At 33.4% G+C, this 18361-nt stretch overlaps 2 protein-coding genes across 5 annotated transcripts; both read right to left on the bottom strand.

The window, feature by feature from the left end:
- Positions 1-3397: 3397 nt before the first annotated feature.
- LOC112722707 (ABC transporter B family member 11) lies at positions 3398-9510 on the bottom strand. Of its 4 annotated transcripts, none has more exons than XM_072207310.1 (13): positions 9313-9510; positions 8538-8895; positions 8181-8235; positions 7905-8080; positions 7591-7812; positions 7258-7496; positions 6595-7120; positions 6231-6504; positions 5331-6148; positions 4884-5150; positions 4537-4800; positions 4152-4445; positions 3398-3895 (listed from the first exon to the last, which is right to left on the bottom strand). In XM_072207310.1, the coding sequence occupies exons 2-13, from the start codon at positions 8877-8879 to the stop codon at positions 3542-3544; spliced, it is 3831 nt and encodes a 1276-aa protein (XP_072063411.1). In that variant the 5' UTR covers positions 8880-8895; positions 9313-9510; the 3' UTR covers positions 3398-3541. The 4 variants fall into 4 exon arrangements, with proteins under 4 accessions (XP_072063411.1, XP_072063412.1, XP_025629615.1 ...); XM_072207311.1 differs by lacking the exon at positions 9313-9510 and adding an exon at positions 9043-9110; XM_025773830.3 differs by lacking the exon at positions 9313-9510 and having other exon boundaries at positions 8538-8992.
- A 2554-nt stretch (positions 9511-12064) lies between these two features.
- LOC112722706 (ABC transporter B family member 11) lies at positions 12065-18007 on the bottom strand. The gene is made up of 13 exons (XM_025773827.3): positions 17744-18007; positions 17169-17524; positions 17013-17067; positions 16739-16914; positions 16185-16406; positions 15858-16096; positions 15242-15767; positions 14880-15153; positions 13921-14789; positions 13569-13835; positions 13223-13483; positions 12835-13128; positions 12065-12591 (listed from the first exon to the last, which is right to left on the bottom strand). Exons 2-13 carry the CDS (start codon positions 17454-17456, stop codon positions 12241-12243), a joined length of 3822 nt encoding a protein of 1273 aa, XP_025629612.1. The 5' UTR covers positions 17457-17524; positions 17744-18007; the 3' UTR covers positions 12065-12240.
- Between the last annotated feature and the right edge of the window lie 354 nt (positions 18008-18361).

Below are 18361 nucleotides of genomic sequence, written 5' to 3'. Positions count from 1 at the left end.
AAAAAAAAAAATAGGCTAAAGAATGTGTATATTAAATTAGCAATTTATATGGTTTCAATACCTATATATAAATAATTCTTTTGATTTAAGTCCAAAATTTTTTTAAGAGTGTAGCGAATTGATATCTCTATCAACTCAAATTCACAAATAGCTAGTTTTATAGGCATTAAAAATTAATTTAGTCCAAATATTTTGAGAAATTTCAGTTCTAATAAAAGAAGAGGCATATATAAAGAAAAGTAAAAATAGAAACAAAAAGAATTATTATTTTCTTTAAAAAAATAGTTCACTAATGGGTGCTTATTTAATTTCCACAATTTATGTTTAAGTAAAAGATTGTTGTCTGCAGCTTTAAGGAAGGAATATTGATAAGCAAGTTTTGAGGTGTGAAATGATGAGAGAAGCCAAAACTATAAGGTGCTTATAGCACTAACAAACTATAATAATGATATGATATACAAAGAGTATAATAAAATACACAAATTGATATCCTAATAACAACAACTAACTAACAAAATCATATGGTGGGATCCTTTGACACATCCAAAAAGAGTGATCGTCAAGATTTGATGAAGCTTTTGTGAGTGGTGGGAGTTAGGGTAATATGAGGAGATATATATTATAGGAAGAGTTTCAAGTGTACTGGAAATACTGGTATTTCAGTTATTTTAACTGTTGATTTAAATTATAAAAAATATATATAATATATATAAATTAAAATTAACAGTTAAAATAATTGAAACACCGATATTCCCGATACACTTAAAATTTTTCCTATATTATATCAATTCATATGCTTTTCCCCTTTCTCTGTCAAAGTCCATTTATATACCTCGTAATCTAGGCTTCGGAAATTGGAATCCACACGAGTGTTTATTAGCAATGTGGTGCTATTATTTGGTCAAGTATGGCTCTTTTCAAATCTCAACAACATTGATGGCAATGGAAATGCAATCCATAACTAATTAAACAGTTCAATTAATGCTGATTATGATGTCAATTCAGGGTATTAAACTCTTCTCGAGTTTTGAGCAAAAAGAAAGATGAAGGGAAGGATTTGAAAACACTTCTATTTTTTTATGAGAAAAAAGGAAAAAGAAAAAGAAAATGCTTCTCGTATGTAAGGCTGCATAGTGTATACTGTATACCAATCGGATCAGATTGTATATAATTTATAACTCTATTCAATCTGCACAGCATTTATCATATTAGATCGGATACAATATTCATATTCTTTTTAGATTAGATTCAATTTAATTCGATCTGAATACTTGTGGATTGGAACGGATCATATATCAACTATATTCGCATAATTTAAAAAAATTGTTTTAAGGTTCTGTTTGACTATTTTTATAAAAAAATGTTCAGAAAATTTATTTTTTTACTTGTTTAAGTTTATTTACTCTTAAAATATTATTAATAAAAGTTTTTTTAAATAAAAAATACAAGATCTAAGTTTAATTATTTTAAGTTGAAGTACAATATAAAAATTAAAAATAAGATATAATGAAATTCATAAAACAACACACTAAAATTCATATCACATTAGTGTTTACTTTCTTAAACTATGCTATTTATATGAGATGTGCGAATATGCGGATCGGATCCGCGAATATCACTGCCAAACCCACAATCAAATCCTATTATAGTACGGATCAAATAATATCCATAAAATTCATATCAGATACAGATAATTACTGTAAATATACGAATATTATCTTATTCATATACAACCTATTTATATGTAGGCATGTACCACTCAACTACTCCTCCTTTTTCTATGGGCCAAAGGGCCCATTTGTGATGGGCTTTAAGAGTTATCAACGTTTTACTTGAATTTTTTTTTGAATTATTTCTGGCAAAAAAAAATTTAATAGACCTTTTTTTTAGTCCAAAAAAAAAGTATTTTTTTTTAAATAGAATTTATTGTAACCAACTTGAGTTGGTATAGCGGTGCATAGTAATTAAGGTAGCATTTATTTTCGGGGGTAGGACACGGAGACATGGACAACACTTGTTTAAAAAGTGTTTGGAAGCAGAGATATAGACAATGGATATATTGTCTCCGAAACAGTTTTTTATACTTTTGTGTCCACTCTTTTACGAAGAACAATGATTGACACGGGATTTGGAAGAGTGGACACGGACAATTTTATAAATTTTGTTTTCCTTTTTTTCCACTATTACCCCTTTTTATTTTTTCTATTGCGTTGTTCAGAGATATTTTTTTCTTCCTATTCTTCCTCTATGTCTTTGTTTTCCAGATACTCTCTCCTTTCTGTAGAATTTTTTATTGGGGATAGATAATTCTTTTTTTTTTATCGTTTTACTTCAATACCATTTTAATCTTATATTATATTATTTGTTTTGTAATAAAAATAATAACAAAAATAATTAATCTTAAAAACTTTTGAAAGATAAATATTAGCAAAAGTAAAATTGATCTTTTAAAATGCTAAAAAATAATTTATAAATTGTAATTGATTTCATATAATTTAAAGAAAAATCAGTTTTTTATAAAGAAAAATCAGTTTTTAGATTAAAAAAAATAAGTTTTTTTAAATAAAAATAGATTTTTATATGCAAAAACTAATTATTTTTTCATGTAAAAATTTGGCTTATTAACTTAAACAAAATTTTTTATTAATCAAACTCAAATTTATTTTTTTTGTTAATCTTAACCATATGCCTACATATTAATAATAAATTTTAAAATAAAATAATTATATTTATAAATTTTATTTTAATATAAATACTAATATATTTTTTATTAAAATTTTTTATCTCTTCAAATATTTTTTTCAAGTTCCGTTTATACTCCTACGTACTCTCATTTTTTATTAAATTAATTTGTATTGATGTAGAAAATTTGGAATCACAGAGCTATTTTAGTCATTTCATATAATATTTTAGTCTTGTCCATGTGTATCCAAACATAATACTAGACATTACATTAGTGTCTTGTCCATGGTATCCAAACAGAATACACAAAAGATAATTTTTAGTGTCTCCGTCCTATTGTCTCAGTTTCAGTGTCATGTTCTGTCCTGTCTCTAAAAACAAACACAGCCTAACTTACTAGTAGGTTTGAAAAGTGTGGAACTTTGGATCTTGTTTTATTTTATGAATGCAACAATCTACTTAAATTCGTAATGAATTAATTCTTAACCTGTCAGGTTAGAAGATGGTAAAAAAAAAATTTATTTTTACTAAAAAATTTGTATATGATTTCCAAAAATTTAGATATTTTTAAAATAGATTATACAAGTTAATTACATAAATATGAGAATAAGCTTTTCACATATTATGAAAAACAATTTTTTTTCCTTTTTTACTTTTTTGCATATTATATCACATTGGTAATCTATTTTAGTATATTACACAAACTAAATATTCATTTAAAAATTAAATTATAATTCATTCATGTTGGATGAATTACAACGTGGACCATTGAGAGTTATCATCATGAAAAAGGATGAAATTTTCCAACAAAACAACAATTTTTTTAAAAAAATTAAATTTTTAGTGTGGGTTGGGGAATTTAAGATGAACTAGAACTTGAGAAGAATGCTACTAAGGAAGCATAGGTGCCACCCTTTTTGAGCAAAGCATCATGTGTGCCTTTCTCAGCAATGACACCATTTTTAACCACAGCAATTAAATGTGCACCCTTAATGGTTGATAACCTATGTGCCACCACAATGGTGGTTCTGTTTACCATAACCCTGTCAAGTGCATCCTGAACCACCTTTTCTGACTCAGCATCAAGTGCACTTGTTGCTTCATCTAGAAGCAATATCTTTGGACTCTTCACTATGGCTCTTGCTATTGCCACCCTTTGCTTCTGACCCCCTGATAGTTGAATCCCTCTCTCTCCTACTATTGTCTCATAACCCTGCATTCATATATTCACAAAACATTATACACTTACTGTATCAATAACTACTATTATTGATGATTTAGAATATCTCCAATGTATTCTAAGATCGATCTTATTTCATCATTTATCTTTAATACAAAGTAAAACTTGAAAATGGTTCAAAATCCAAAAACACTCCACTTGAATTGTATTTCAATAATTAGATTGAACAAATTCATTTATATATGGTTAATAAAAATTTACAAAAATGTATGGTATGTTTCACTTTTACCTTGTGCAAACTGCTAATGAATTTGTGAGCATTAGCAAGTTGTGCAGCAGCAACAATTTCTGCTTCTGTTGCATTCCCTCCCTTTCCATATGCAATGTTGGATCTAATGGTGTCATTGAACAACACAGGCTCCTGGCTTACTAGCCCCATTTGCTCCCTAAACCATTTCAGTTGTAGCTTCTTGATTTCTGTTCCATCTAGAGTTATCTCACCTGAATCTGGTTCATAAAATCTTTGCAGCAATGATATTACTGTTGACTTTCCACTCCCACTTTCTCCAACTAGTGCCACTGTCTGAATTTTCATCAACACAATCAAATCCTTAGATTCTTTCTTAACAAGTGTAAATTACATTGAACTAGTGTATCAATTGGTTCTAAGATACCTGTCCTGAATGAATGGTTAAGGAAAGATCTGTGAATATATGAACATTAGGCCTAGTTGGATACTTGAAAGTGACATGGTTGAATTTAATCTCTCCCTTCACATCTTGCAATGTGATTCCAGACTTATCACTGGAGTCTACTTTTGATTTCTGATCAAGAATGGCAAACACAGAAGCAGCTGAACTTTTTGCTTTGCTTGCGCCCGGGGCGAGTAGGCTGGACTGAGATAATGCTATAGCAGTCATTGTGAGACAAAAAAATACCTGAAAATTATCAAAGAAATCATCAATGCTAGAATAATGTGATAACTTGACCATTACTCCATCAAGTTAGGACAATAGCTTACGCGGAAAACTTCTGACATTGTTGTTTTGCCATCCTTAACAAGCCTGGCACCGGCGTAGAAACTGCATCCGTAGACACAGAACAGAAAGAAGATTGATAGGCCATAACCACTTCCACTCACTAAACCTTGCCTTATGCCTGTTTGCATTGGTCCTTCACATTTCTTCTGATATAACTCCATTACCTTCTCTTCAGCACAGAAAGAAGCAACTGTTCTGATATTCCCTACTGCATCGTTTGCTACTTGACTTGCTTCCTCATATTGTTTCTATTGAATATAAGAAACATTAACATTGGTCAAATTGATAACTTAGTTGATTCATAAGCACAAACTAATTTAACATAGTATAATATTTCAATTAAGATGGTTCTCTTCTTGCATCCTAAGTTTCCTTTAAGTAACTTCTTCCCACTATAGTTTATAGCTTCATATCTATGGGACACTAACCTTTGCATTTGCACTAAATCCTCTCATGGATCTGATTTGTAAATGTCCATTTAACAACAGAAGAGGCATCATAGCAAGGATAATGAGAGCTAGCTGCCAATTCGCCTCGAACGCAATCACCAAGGCTGTAAGTGCAGTGGAAGCATCTTGAACCAACATACCAAGTGCATCCCCAAACAAAGCGCGAAGCGAAGCAGCATCAATTGACAACCTTGCTCCAAGGGCTCCACTTGAATTCTCAGCTTTATCAAACCATCCTACTTCCATGTGAATTATTTTATCAAAACACATAAGCCGAATCCTTTTTATCAACTTAGAACCAGCCACAGAAAAGAAGTAGGACCTCAATGGATGAAATATGAATGCAGCCACACTGAAAGCAACAAATACTAATGCCCAATGCTTTGAATCTTTGCGGAGTTTATCCGCAGGTTCAAAGAAAGTGTTTATCATTTTAGATACTACAAGCCCCAGAGCAGGTGTAATAGTCCCACATATAACTGCTACCAATGTCCCTAAGAGTAAAACTGGGATTTCAGGCTTGTTAAGACAAGCAAGCCTGAAAAATGGAACTTCTGGAGGTGTAGGTGATAATGCTGCTGAAGGAAGAACTTGAGGTCCTCCTTCTGATGTCATAGCATCTGTTATTCTGAATGAGTGATGATTGCTGTTCCCAATTTCGGATGATCCTCGGCTTGATTGCCGTCCAGAATCTGCAGAGCATTCATCATTCTGTTCTGTCTCCTTTTTTATTTCTTGGAGTCTAATAAGCTGGCTAAAAGCTCCATTAGGATCCTTAATGAGCTCATCATGTGAACCTAATCAGTTTGAAAATATAGAAATGCATCAAATGCAAATGTTCATTAAAAAAAAATGATGAAATGTTTAGTATGTCTCTACCTTTTTCTACAACTTTTCCTTGATGAATAACAGCAATTGTGTCAGCATTTCTTATTGTGATTAAGCGATGCGCTACAATAACAGTTGTTCTGTTAACCATTATTCTATCTAGTGTCTCTTGAACCACTCTCTCAGATTCAGCATCAAGGGCACTTGTAGCTTCATCAAGTAACAAGATTCTAGGATCTTTCAGAATTGCTCTTGCTATAGCAATCCTTTGCTTTTGTCCTCCAGAAAGCTGAGTTCCATGCTCACCAACCATCGTGTCGAGTCCCTAAATTTCACCATTTTATAAAATTTGAAACTGATGTTGAAAAAAAAGAAAATAACACTGCAAAAGTAAGTCAAGATTCTGAAAACTCACATGAGGAAATTTATCTATGAATCTAGCAGCATTAGCAAGTTCTGCTGCAGCTATGATTTCTTCATCTGTTGCACCATCCTTACCATATGCAATATTCTCTTTAATGCTACACAAAAACAGAACCGGCTCCTGGCTAACTAGGCCTATCTTCTGTCTGAGCCATTTCAGTTGAAATTCTCTGAGGTTGATACCATCAATGAGAACTTCACCAGCCTGTGGATCATAAAATCTCTCTATCAAACTAACAACTGTTGATTTCCCACTCCCACTTTGTCCTACCAAAGCTGCAGTAGTGCCACTTGATATTGAAATGGAAAATCCATTGAATATGAGTTCATCTGGTCTTGTTGGATAACTAAAGCAAACCTCTCTAAGTTCTATATCTCCGGAAATATCATCTAGCTTCCGACCAGCCGTGTCATAAGAATCAATATCTGGCTGTCTCTTTATTGTTTCAAACATTTTATAGGCCGCGGCTTGTCCTGCAGCAATTGCAGTTAAGCTTGGAGATGCATGCCCCAGAGACCTATAAACATAATGCATTTGTAAGAACAGTTTAGTTTTATACTGATATCTAATCATGTATTGTCACATCAGGTAAAGTGTTTAATTCGACAATTTTTACAATGTCAGTGCATACCAATGAAGGGAAAATGAACTTACAATGATCCAATCAATACTGCAAAAAACACACTCATGACTTCACCTCCTGTATATCCTTTCTCTAGAACCATCTTCCCTCCATACCATACACCCAAAGCATAACTGCTGAAGGCGAGCAATCGAAGCAAACCAAGGCCTAAACCAGCAGCCACTCCTTCTTGCACACCACTCCTATATGCTTTGGTTAAGGATTCATTGTATAAAGCTATAGCTTGATCCTCACCAGTAAAGGATGCAACCTGCATCGGAAGAATGTCTCTATCCTTAATATGCTATTCTCTAAAAGGAAAAAAGGAAAGGCAATGAATGAGTTCTTTGTGGATATTGGCATACAGTTCTAATTGAACCAATAGTCCTGTCAAATATAGTTGCTGCTTCAGAATATGCTGCTTGTCCACGAGATGCCATCTTCGCGAAAGCGCAAGTCATTAGAGAACCAGCTAAGACAAGAGGAGGCAGGGAAGATAGCAGGACAAGGGTTAGAAGCCAACCCTTGATGAATGCTATGATAAGCCCTCCTAAAAAGCTTGCCACATATTGTATGAACTGTCCTACCTGATATATATATATAGTTATAAGAAAAAGAACAGGTTATTCTTATGGTAAAGAATTATAACATTGTGGAGTGGTGCATTTCAATTTTGTACCTTTTCCCCCATGGCTTCTTGAACAAGAAATGTGTCTCCTGACATCCTTTCAGTAACCTCGCCGGTGTTAGTTTCCTTGTCGAAGAAGCCGACATCTTGTCTCAGAATTGCTTTGAGGTATAAGCCTCTTATTCTTGCAGCTTGTCTCTCCCCAGTGATCACCCAACAAGAAACCTCTAGAATATTTTTCATGTAAGGATAATAAGCATAATTAGAATGTTAGATTAAGCCTAAGTATATGGTAATCATAATTAGCATAGAATTTGGCATGCTTACGCAAAAATGCTGCAAAAAAGGCAGCTATACCCAAGCATAGAAACTTCAGAGAGACCTAAAGCAATAAAATGAACCATTGTAGATTATAAGACAATGAGATGTGGAGAATCAGAACCAAATTGTTACCTTAATAATAATTCACAAGGTTATTGCATAATAGTAGAATTATTGAGACTAGTTAAATGATTACACTTCAGTGTGTAATAAAAATTACTTTGCATTTGTTTGGTTCAATAAAAATGTAGAATAAGAAGGGTGAAAGAGGTGTTAACACCATTTAGATGCTCATAAAGACATTTTACATATTCTCATGTCTTGAGAACACTGATTCTTAGTGAAAGAGTGCTAGTTATTTACCTTGGAAACTTCATCAACAACTTGTTTATTGCTACCATTTCTTCCAAAAGCATCAATTGTATCTCCAATTAGTACACTCATTAAAGGGTTGGATATTCCATTCCCAATTGCACTTATTGTCCCAACAAACATAAGCAAATGATCCCAAGAATCTGCAAATGAGAAAAGCATGTAAACGGGTACTGTTTTATTGCTTTCAGTTTTGGCCTTGTTCTTCTTTGGAGCCTCCTCCCTTCCCTTAATTTCTTGCGAATTTTCGTGATTCGGAATCTGTGAATGACTTACTGATCCTGTCACCTCACATGAAGTAATATTTCCATCTATACTTTCCTCAACTACCATTTTCCTCAATCAAAGGCTATGTTGAGGAAAAGAAAAAAAAAGAAAAGAAAACAAAAAGAGAAAACATTTCAAAAGCTATGTAAATTGACATCATGTTGACTTAAGCAAAACCATAGAGACTAGAGAAGAACAAAGATTGAAGAGAGGAAGAAAAATGAGTTACCAAGGAAACCAGAATAGGCCAAGAGAGAGAACCAAAATGCAAGTTGCACTTACAAAACCAGAACCAGTAATCAAAACATATTCAAGACAATATAAATAGATCCACTATTGTAATAAGACTAAGTATTGTTATGCTTACACCTTCAAGTAACTTTTTATAGAATGAGTTTTATCAAGCCATGTATATAATCATAATAATCAAGCTTATCAAATTTCTAAAAATTGGATATCAAGTTACATCTACACATGTAAGGCAAGGGCACACACAAACCTTTTTCCTTTACAAACTTGAAGTAGTTCAAGTCTTCTAAGAATGATAAGAGAACAGCAATTTGAAAGCAACAAGGGAATTAAGCAAAAACTATATAAGACTGGTTGAACCTAGTTGGCATTAGCCTACTAATGCAAGTTAACATTGTTTTATCTTTTAAATTATGATGGGATAAAGCAAAAAGAGTAGAACAGAATTAGATACCTTTGGCCAAAACAACAATTTATTTGTATGGTTTAGATGCAAAACAACAGATGAGAGATTCTAATGAAGTCAGAAAATACACTTACAATCATAATAATAATACACTCAATCTACCAAAGAAAACAAAAATAATACTTGGATAGTAAAATCTAATAGTTGAAAAACTATGTAATAAAAACTCATGTACCATATAAGCGGAATCCTATTCTTTCTGTCAAAAAAGTTTTATTCTAGTATAATTATATTTTGTGTATTAAACTTAAGTTCAAAACTGATCATTTTAATAAAGTCAATATATGTTTTTTATTTCTTCAAATGCTTGTGAAAATAAAAACTATTATATGCACATAAAAAATTAGTCATTGTTTAACTTATTTTCATTATGTTTTTAACAAATATAACTATATATGTGGCCAGTTTTTTTTTTTTTTTTTTTTAATACGTAGTATGGTTATATAAAAATACTTCAAAATAGAAACCAAACTTATATACTTGTAGAGTTCTAGTCTGATACTAACGGCTCAACTGCAGCCATCTTTAACATTTTTCCTCTTATATTTGGCCCTACATTGACTTTATGGTTTAGTGAATCAGGTGTAGCAATAGCACAATTTCTTAATAAGTTATAACATAAGTCTTGAAGAAAATAAGATTATTTAGACAAAGCTTATCAATGATCATATATATATATATAAGAACTTTGTTGCCTTGTTATGCATGCTAATGGTAACCTACTAATGTAAGAAACACATTTTTATCCCTCTTCTAATTTTTAACAAAAATACTATCAGTATATAAAAAATTAACTACTAAATTAATCATTATGTATTTATTTATAAATAAAGTATTATTTAACTTATTTTTAATATTATTCTATACGAATGACTGATTTAGTTTAGCGATTAATTTTTTTATTTATACGTAGGATAGTTCAATTTTTAAAAATAATTAATTTTTGGCTATGATAAAAACTTGAAAATAGTCTTGCAGCGAAATTCAAAAGTCTTTGTTGACCTGCATTTTAAGATATAGGAGCTTGCACAAATATTGAATTAAACCCTAATTATTTTAACTCGAAATTATACAAACTTTTTTTTAGTCCCATGTGATTTTTTTTCTCTCTCTCTAAAACATTAACCTTATACTACGAAATTAAACCTATATTATTAATTTACTATATATGATAGTACAACTAAATTAAAAAAAAAAAAAACTAATAATCAATAGTTTCAAATCTCCTCATACATTTTTGTCCTTTGCTTATACATCGTTATGCTAATACTTTGACTCAACTCAAAATATTTGGTGACCACATGATGGTTTCTTAATAATAAATAGAACTATTTTTATAATGCCCTCTTTTTCAAATCGCATTATCATGATTCATGACAATTTCATTTTCAAGACCATTTTTTCTTGATCATACATACATATAAAATTATAAATATGATTGTATACAGTAGAATCTTTGGTATGAAAATGATATAATAAATTGTTTAGTTAATTACTAGTGTTATTTTAAAGAATAGGTAGCAAATAGCTACTACCATCTTAAAAGGGGAGAAAATTAAATATACAAATTATATATATACGACCAAAAGATAAAATAAAATATATACACATTATGACAGCCTATGAATTTTATAGTAAAAATAATATAGGGTGGGAATATGTAGAGTCATAGACTCCTCAAGTAGGTTCTCCTGTCCCAGTAACATGGTACAGACATGTTTCAGTAAAAGGTGATTTACAACAAAGATTGGTAATGTCTAATAAATGCATTACATTAACTAGGTCAGTGGCTACTATATAATAACTGTTTTATGAGGTACATATGGAATACATGATTGGTTGTGGTAGAAATTGTTTTAGCATCTAGTGTATTGGTTTGAGAATATGATTCTGTTAATTAGTTAAATGATTTGATTGAAAAAATTAATTAAGTTTTCAAAAGCTGAATGTGGTAATGTGGTCCTAACTGAAGCTAACAACTCATCAATTTAATTTGGCTCTCTATAGTACAACTCCTTTGACATTTAACAATTAAAAAGTAAAATGCATCAATCTCCTATATAATTTTTATTTTGTCTTTGTCATTATTATCAGGACTTGATAAATTGTGCCAACCCCTCTTTGTATTTTTTTTTCTTTCATTTATTTTTTTTATATATATAAATGTGTGTGTATATTTGCTGTTATTCAATTTGGCTTTTTCAGAATTATAATTCCAAAATGAAAATATATTCTCCAGCTTTAGTTTCTCTTTGATGTTCCACCAGCAAGACTGTTTAGGCCAAAAACTATTGCAAACTGGTATTATTTGTTCTTGTTTTGTTTGTTCTCCTCATGATTTGATTTCATGCTGTCTGTTAAGCTCTGAGCTCAATAAGATTTAATTGTTCTTAATATCTCTGTGAGTACATGCATGCTTTCAAGTTCCAACCAAAACATTGTAATTGTTGTCTTCGTCTCTTGAGGAATCATTTTTTTCATATTATATTGGCAATTGATAGGAATAATAAAAAAATAAAAGAAAAAAAAAGAAAGATTGATACTTAAATTGAGAAGATGTGTTATTACTTATTTCTTTTCACTAGACTTAAACCTGTGCACATTGTGCAGAATGAATATGCATATATAATTGTTAACACAATGGACTACATAAAATAAAGTAGATAGAAAATTTCTCAAAAATGAATAAATTGTATTCATCTGAAAATCAATCTAAGATGAAGCACTTGTGTGCAATGCTACCAATGAAGCATAGTCACCTCCCTTATTGAGCAAAGCTTCATGCTTACCCTTCTCTGCAATAGCACCATTCTTAACTACTGCAATCAAGTCAGCACCTTTGATTGTAGATAGCCTATGTGCCACCACAATGGTGGTTCTGTCCACCATAACCCTGTCAAGTGCATCCTGAACCACTTTCTCAGACTCAGCATCAAGTGCACTTGTTGCTTCATCTAGAAGCAATATCTTGGGATTCTTAACTATGGCTCTTGCAATCGCCACTCGCTGCTTCTGGCCACCGGATAATTGGACGCCACGCTCGCCTACTATCGTGTCATAACCCTGCATGTATAACATGACATTCTTATGAATTCAGAACTATAATCCTAGGAGTGTCCAATTAACATAAGTTGAAAACTTGCACTAGTCCTAAGAGAGAATAAGGTAATAATGAATTGATGGTTCATTTTTAGTATAAACATAGCATTTGTTTTAGGATTGTGCGAAAGAAACTGAAATTAGAAAATACTGAAAATGAAAATAAGAATCAATCAGGACTTAAACTTTGCAATTTAATTAAATTACCTGCTGCAAACTACTAATGAACTTGTGAGCATTAGCAAGTTCTGCTGCACCTATGATTTCTGCTTCTGTTGCATCTCCTCCTTTTCCATATGCGATGTTGGCTCGGATCGTGTCGTTGAACAAAACAGGCTCTTGGCTAACCAAACCCATCTGTTGTCTTAGCCACTTAACTTGAAATGTTTGGATATCCTTTCCATCAAGTGTAATGTGACCTGAATCAGGGTCATAAAATCTTTGTAGCAATGCTATCACTGTTGACTTTCCACTTCCACTTTCTCCAACCAGTGCAACTGTCTGAAATTTTATGAATACAACAATCCATTTGTTACTTTCTAATACTCAATTTTGGAAGAAAAAATATTTCTTTTAAGAAGCAATTAAAAACCACCTTGCCACTACGAATTGTCAAGCTAAGATTGCAGAATATTTGAACATCAGGCCTAGTTGGATACTTGAAACTGACATGGTGAAGCTCAATTTCTCCCTTAACTTCATGTGTTAATCCAGATTCCTCACTGGGGTCTATTCGCGACTTTCGATCAAGAATGGCGAATATAGATGCTGCAGCGCTTTTCGCTTTGGTTGAGTCAGGGACTAAGGAGCTGGATTGAGAGATTCCAATAGCTGCCATGCTGAGAGCAAAGAAGACCTGCAAACCAAGAAAACAAGATCATCAAATACTATTAAAGAAATGATAGTGAACAAGTTAGGAGAGAAATTAAACTCAAACATACTCTGAAGACATCTGAGAATGTTGATTTTCCATCATCCACGAGACGAGCTCCGGCATAGAAGCTAGTTGCATAAACACAATACATCATGAAGAATGATACTCCAAAACCTATACCACTGATTATTCCCTTTCTTATCCCTGTCTTGATCGGTCCTTCGCATTTTTCGCGGTATAAGTCCATCACCTTCTCTTCAGCACAGAAGGAAGCAACTGTTCTAATACTCCCTACAGCATCATTTGCCACTTGACTTGCTTCCTCATACAATTTCTGTGTAGAAAAAAAAGAAATTTTTATCTTATACTTAGCATGATGTGAGAAATGCACAAAGAAATGGATCTGATTCTGATCAAACCTTTGCATCAGAGCTGAATCCTGCCAAGAACTTGAACTGCACATATCCATTTAGCCCCAACAGAGGCGCCAAAGCGAGAACTATAAGAGCAAGTTGCCAGCAGGCATCAAAAGAAATCACCAAGGCAGAAACTGCTGTAGCAATGTTTTCAACCATCAATCCAAGTGCATCCCCGACTATAGCTCGGATCGAAGCAGCATCAGTAGCAAGCCTAGCACCAATCGCTCCGCTTGAATGATCAGCTTCGTCGAACCAGCTCACCTCCATATTGACCACTTTCTCGAAACACATCTCCCGGATCCTCTTGATCAACTTACCACCGGCGACGGCGAAAAGGTAGAATCTAGAAGGGTACACAAACAATGATAGTGCTCCAAGTCCAACAAACACCAGTGCCCAAATTCGAGAATCGTGGCGAAGCTTATGAGCCGGTTCGTAGAAAATTGTGATCATTTTCGAAAGCACTAGGCCGAAAGCTGGAAATATCAATCCACTTATCACTGCAGCTACTGATCCCATGAATAAGACTGGAATCTCAGGCTTGTTTAGAGAAGCGAGGCGAAGAAGAGGAACTTCCGGTGGCGAAGGTGAGACAGTTGAAGAAGTAGGAGCTTCGGGTGGCGATTCCGTGAGGCCAACTGCTGTAGGAACCGGAAACGGTGCTGTGAATGAGTGGCGGCCGCTGTTTCCAATTCCGAATGATTCTTGATGGCTTAGAGATCTTATAGAAGAAGATCGATGACTCGAGATTCTTCCAGAATGCAAAATACTTTCTGGTTTGTCTTTGTGATTTGCGCCTTTAACTTCTTGCAGCCTAATTAACTGGCTATAGGCCCCCTCAGGATCACGCGTGAGCTCAGCATGCGAACCTGATCGAACAATAGGAAATTGTAAGAAAAACCAAATTCTTTCTAAGCTAACTATGAAGGTTTCTTTCAACAAGATAATGAGATTTCTACCTCTTTCTACTATTTTTCCTTGATGAATAACAGCAATTGCATCAGCGTTTCTTATAGTACTTAGACGATGCGCGACAATGACAGTTGTTCGGTTTACCATTATTCTGTCCAATGCCTCCTGTACTATCCTCTCAGATTCGGCATCAAGCGCACTTGTAGCTTCATCAAGAAGTAAGATTCTTGGATCTTTCAAAATCGCTCTTGCTATTGCAACTCTCTGCTTTTGTCCTCCAGAGAGCTGAGTTCCATGCTCACCAACCATTGTATCCAATCCCTAAGTTCATAATTTAGAAAACTATTGAGCCAAAGCACCGTTCATTCATAACAAGAACACTATAAGATTTCGCTGTTTCGGTGTTTACCTGAGGAAGCTTGTCTATGAATTTTGCAGCATTGGCGAGTTCTGCTGCGGCTCGGATTTCTTCATCGGTTGCACCGTCTTTTCCATAAGCAATGTTCTCTTTAATGCTACTAGCAAAGAGAACTGGTTCCTGGCTAACTAGGCCAATTTTCTGCCTGATCCACTTCAGCTGAAATTCTTTGAGGTTGATACCATCAATGAGAACTTCACCGGCTTGTGGATCATAGAATCTCTCAATCAAACTAACAACCGTTGATTTCCCACTCCCGCTTTGCCCCACCAGAGCTGCAGTAGTTCCACTCGGTATTGAAAGCGAAAATCCATTGAATATCAGTTCATCCGGCCTTGTAGGATAACTAAAGCAGACCTCCCTAAGCTCTATGTCTCCACGAATGTTGTCGAGCTTTAGACCGTTGGGATCAGAAGCATCGATTTCCGGCTTCCTTTTAATTGTTTCAAACATCTTAAACGCCGCCGCTTGCCCTGCAGCAAACGCGCTTAGGCTCGGCGATGCCTGACCAAGAGACCTGATATTGAAAGTATAGTTAGACAATCTCTCAATCTGAAAATATCTTTCACTTTAAGAAAGAAAAAGATGCATGCAACTAATAACTTACATGGATCCGGTCAATAGAGCAAAGATTACAGTGATAACCTCGCCTCCATTATATCCTTTCTCGATTACCATTTTGGCGCCATACCATATAGCCAAACCATAAGTAGAAATAATAACAAAATACAGTACGCCAAAACCGAAACCAGAAGCCAGGGCCTCTTGCAAACCGGTCTTGTAAGCTTTGATTAGTGACTGATTATACTTAATTACAGCTTGTTTCTCCCCAGTGAATGATGCAACCTGCATTCATTATTGGAGAAATGGATGTCATTCATTCACATGTTTTATACAATCATAAAAGTGGAAACTTTGCAACGAGTGTTGATACCGTTCGAATGGAGCCTATAGTCTGCTCTACTACGCTTGCTGCAGCAGAATAAGCTGTTTGTCCGCGAGAAGATGTTTTTTGAATAACCATGGTCATTGCAGCACCAGACACCACAAGAAGTGGAATAGAAGACAGCATGACAACTGATAGAAGCCATCCTCTGACAAATGCTATGATAAAACCTCCAACGAATGTTGCCATCAACTGTATAAACTGCCCTACCTGAATGAATCAGATAACAAAAGCAATAAGTAAACTAAATTTAGTAATTTGCAGTATAACTGATACTTTTTTCCTTTCAGTTATCCTAAGTCAACGGAAATAGCCAATCCACACTGTCAATATGTATCTAACTTATTGGAAATGTTACAAAGTCAACCCTTTTAAGGGTAAAAAAAGTGAAAAATTAACTAGTGTTATTCAAATATAAGACAAAAATTAAGAGAAAAAAATGTTGGTCATCACCTAACATTTCTTTTCTTCAGTCCTATTATTTTCAAATAAATTTGTGTGTGTCAGTGTTTCCATATTTTTGTATGGTTGTTCATAGATACCTTCTCTCCCATGGCGTCTTGAATAAGAACAGTATCGCCGGACATCCTTCCAACAACCTCGCCGGTATTCGTTTCCTTGTCGAAGAAGCTAACATCTTGCCTCAAGATTGTTTGAAGGTATAAGCCTCTGATTCGTGCTGCCTGTCTCTCCCCAGTAACCATCCAACAAGCCACCTCTGTTACACAAAAAACAATTTTCATGTCGAGATATATTAATTTTTTTAATTGAACAAACAAACAAAAAAATACAGAGAAGTTTATTATGTCTACTCACGCATGAGTGATGCGAAAAAGGTTCCCACAGCCAAGTACACAAATTTCAGTGACACCTGAAGAAACAATGATTCATTGTGATGTGAAGAAACTTAAGAATTTTCAGTTCCAAAAAGTAAACTTCATACAGAGGAGAAGAATTAGAATAGTTAGTTACCCTGGAAACTTCATCAACAACTTCTTTGGTGTTTGAGTTTCCTCCAAATGCATTGATCATATTCCCAAATATTAGAGTCATTAATGGCATGGAGATTCCATTACCAATAGCACCAACTGTTCCAACAAGCATCAACAAACGATCTAACCGATCAGCAAATGAGAAAAGCTTGTACAATGGCACTGTGTCTTTTCCTTCATCTTTCTCCTTTCCCTTCTTTGGATCTTGCTTCATCTCAGGGCCTGCTACTTTCGAAGAACTCGCAGTATCATTACCTTCCATTTTCATGGAGGAAGAAGAAGGCTCCTTTTGCTCACAAGCCTCTCTACCAATGATGTTTAAATGGGTAACAGGTTCTGGAAAAAAGCATCACGGGTTCAAGTTGATTAGTAGTATTACACAAAAAGAAAAAAAAAAGTCTTTTGCCATGCATGAAATTTCCATGTTCTTACTTTGCCTAGTTAACTACGTGATTATTGTGGTTGGTGAAGAAAATGTTGGGTTCAAACAAAACAATTAGTCCTATATGGAAACTAAATGCTCTGAGAAAACAGAGAAAAAAGAAAGAAATGAACCTTTTTTTTTCTGGCTTCAATGAAGATGAAAAAGTAGCCGTAGCAAGCAACAGAAGAATGATAGTTCGTTATATTGGCAACTGTCTATATATATAGATGAAAGATTTGGTCAAATTATTTTAGATGGGAAAATATGAATCTAAAAGTCGCATATTTCTTAATCCGCACGTTTCTGATACTTTTGTTTAGTTGTTCTTGTTTGGGTCTCAGGAAAGATCAGAGATTTGGTGCGAAGCTGCATAGTCTCTTCGCTTGTCACATTCAGTCCCATAGCTGGTTATATTTGTTTTTAAAACAATAAAATATATTATCACTTTAACTTACTACTAAATATAATAAAAGTTTAATTATTCTGTTCTTTTTTATAGTTTTATCAAATACATATATATATATATTTTAATTAAGTTGTTATACTAATTTTAGTTTTATAATTAAATTTTTTATAATGTAAAAAATATTAAAATTAACTGAATATCTTTTTATAAATTGAAAATATTTATAATTAAAAATTTAACCAAATTTTTAACCGCATATATTTTTTAAAAAATATTTTATTAAAATTTTAACGTTTTTGATATAAAAAAATACTTAATTATAAAATTAAAAGTGATATAATAA

This window comes from Arachis hypogaea, chromosome 11 (genome assembly GCF_003086295.3).
Source record: "Arachis hypogaea cultivar Tifrunner chromosome 11, arahy.Tifrunner.gnm2.J5K5, whole genome shotgun sequence".
In the NCBI taxonomy this organism is placed as follows: Eukaryota; Viridiplantae; Streptophyta; class Magnoliopsida; order Fabales; family Fabaceae; genus Arachis; species Arachis hypogaea.
This window is presented reverse-complemented; position numbering and strand designations above follow the sequence as displayed.

Bases quoted from the DNA above. Each gene is read 5' to 3' on its own strand.
- LOC112722706 (XM_025773827.3), bottom strand. From the start codon at position 17,456: ATGAAAATGGAAGGTAATGATACTGCGAGTTCTTCGAAAGTAGCAGGC. The intron at 17,068-17,168 runs GTAACTAACTAT...TTGTTTCTTCAG, and splicing joins TTGTTGATGAAGTTTCCAGG to GTGTCACTGAAATTTGTGTA. The intron at 16,097-16,184 runs GTATCAACACTC...TAATGAATGCAG, and splicing joins CTATAGGCTCCATTCGAACG to GTTGCATCATTCACTGGGGA.
- LOC112722707 (XM_072207310.1), bottom strand. From the start codon at position 8,879: ATGGTAGTTGAGGAAAGTATAGATGGAAATATTACTTCATGTGAGGTG. The intron at 8,236-8,537 runs GTAAATAACTAG...TTATTGCTTTAG, and splicing joins TTGTTGATGAAGTTTCCAAG to GTCTCTCTGAAGTTTCTATG. The intron at 4,801-4,883 runs GTAAGCTATTGT...GATAATTTTCAG, and splicing joins CAATGTCAGAAGTTTTCCGC to GTATTTTTTTGTCTCACAAT.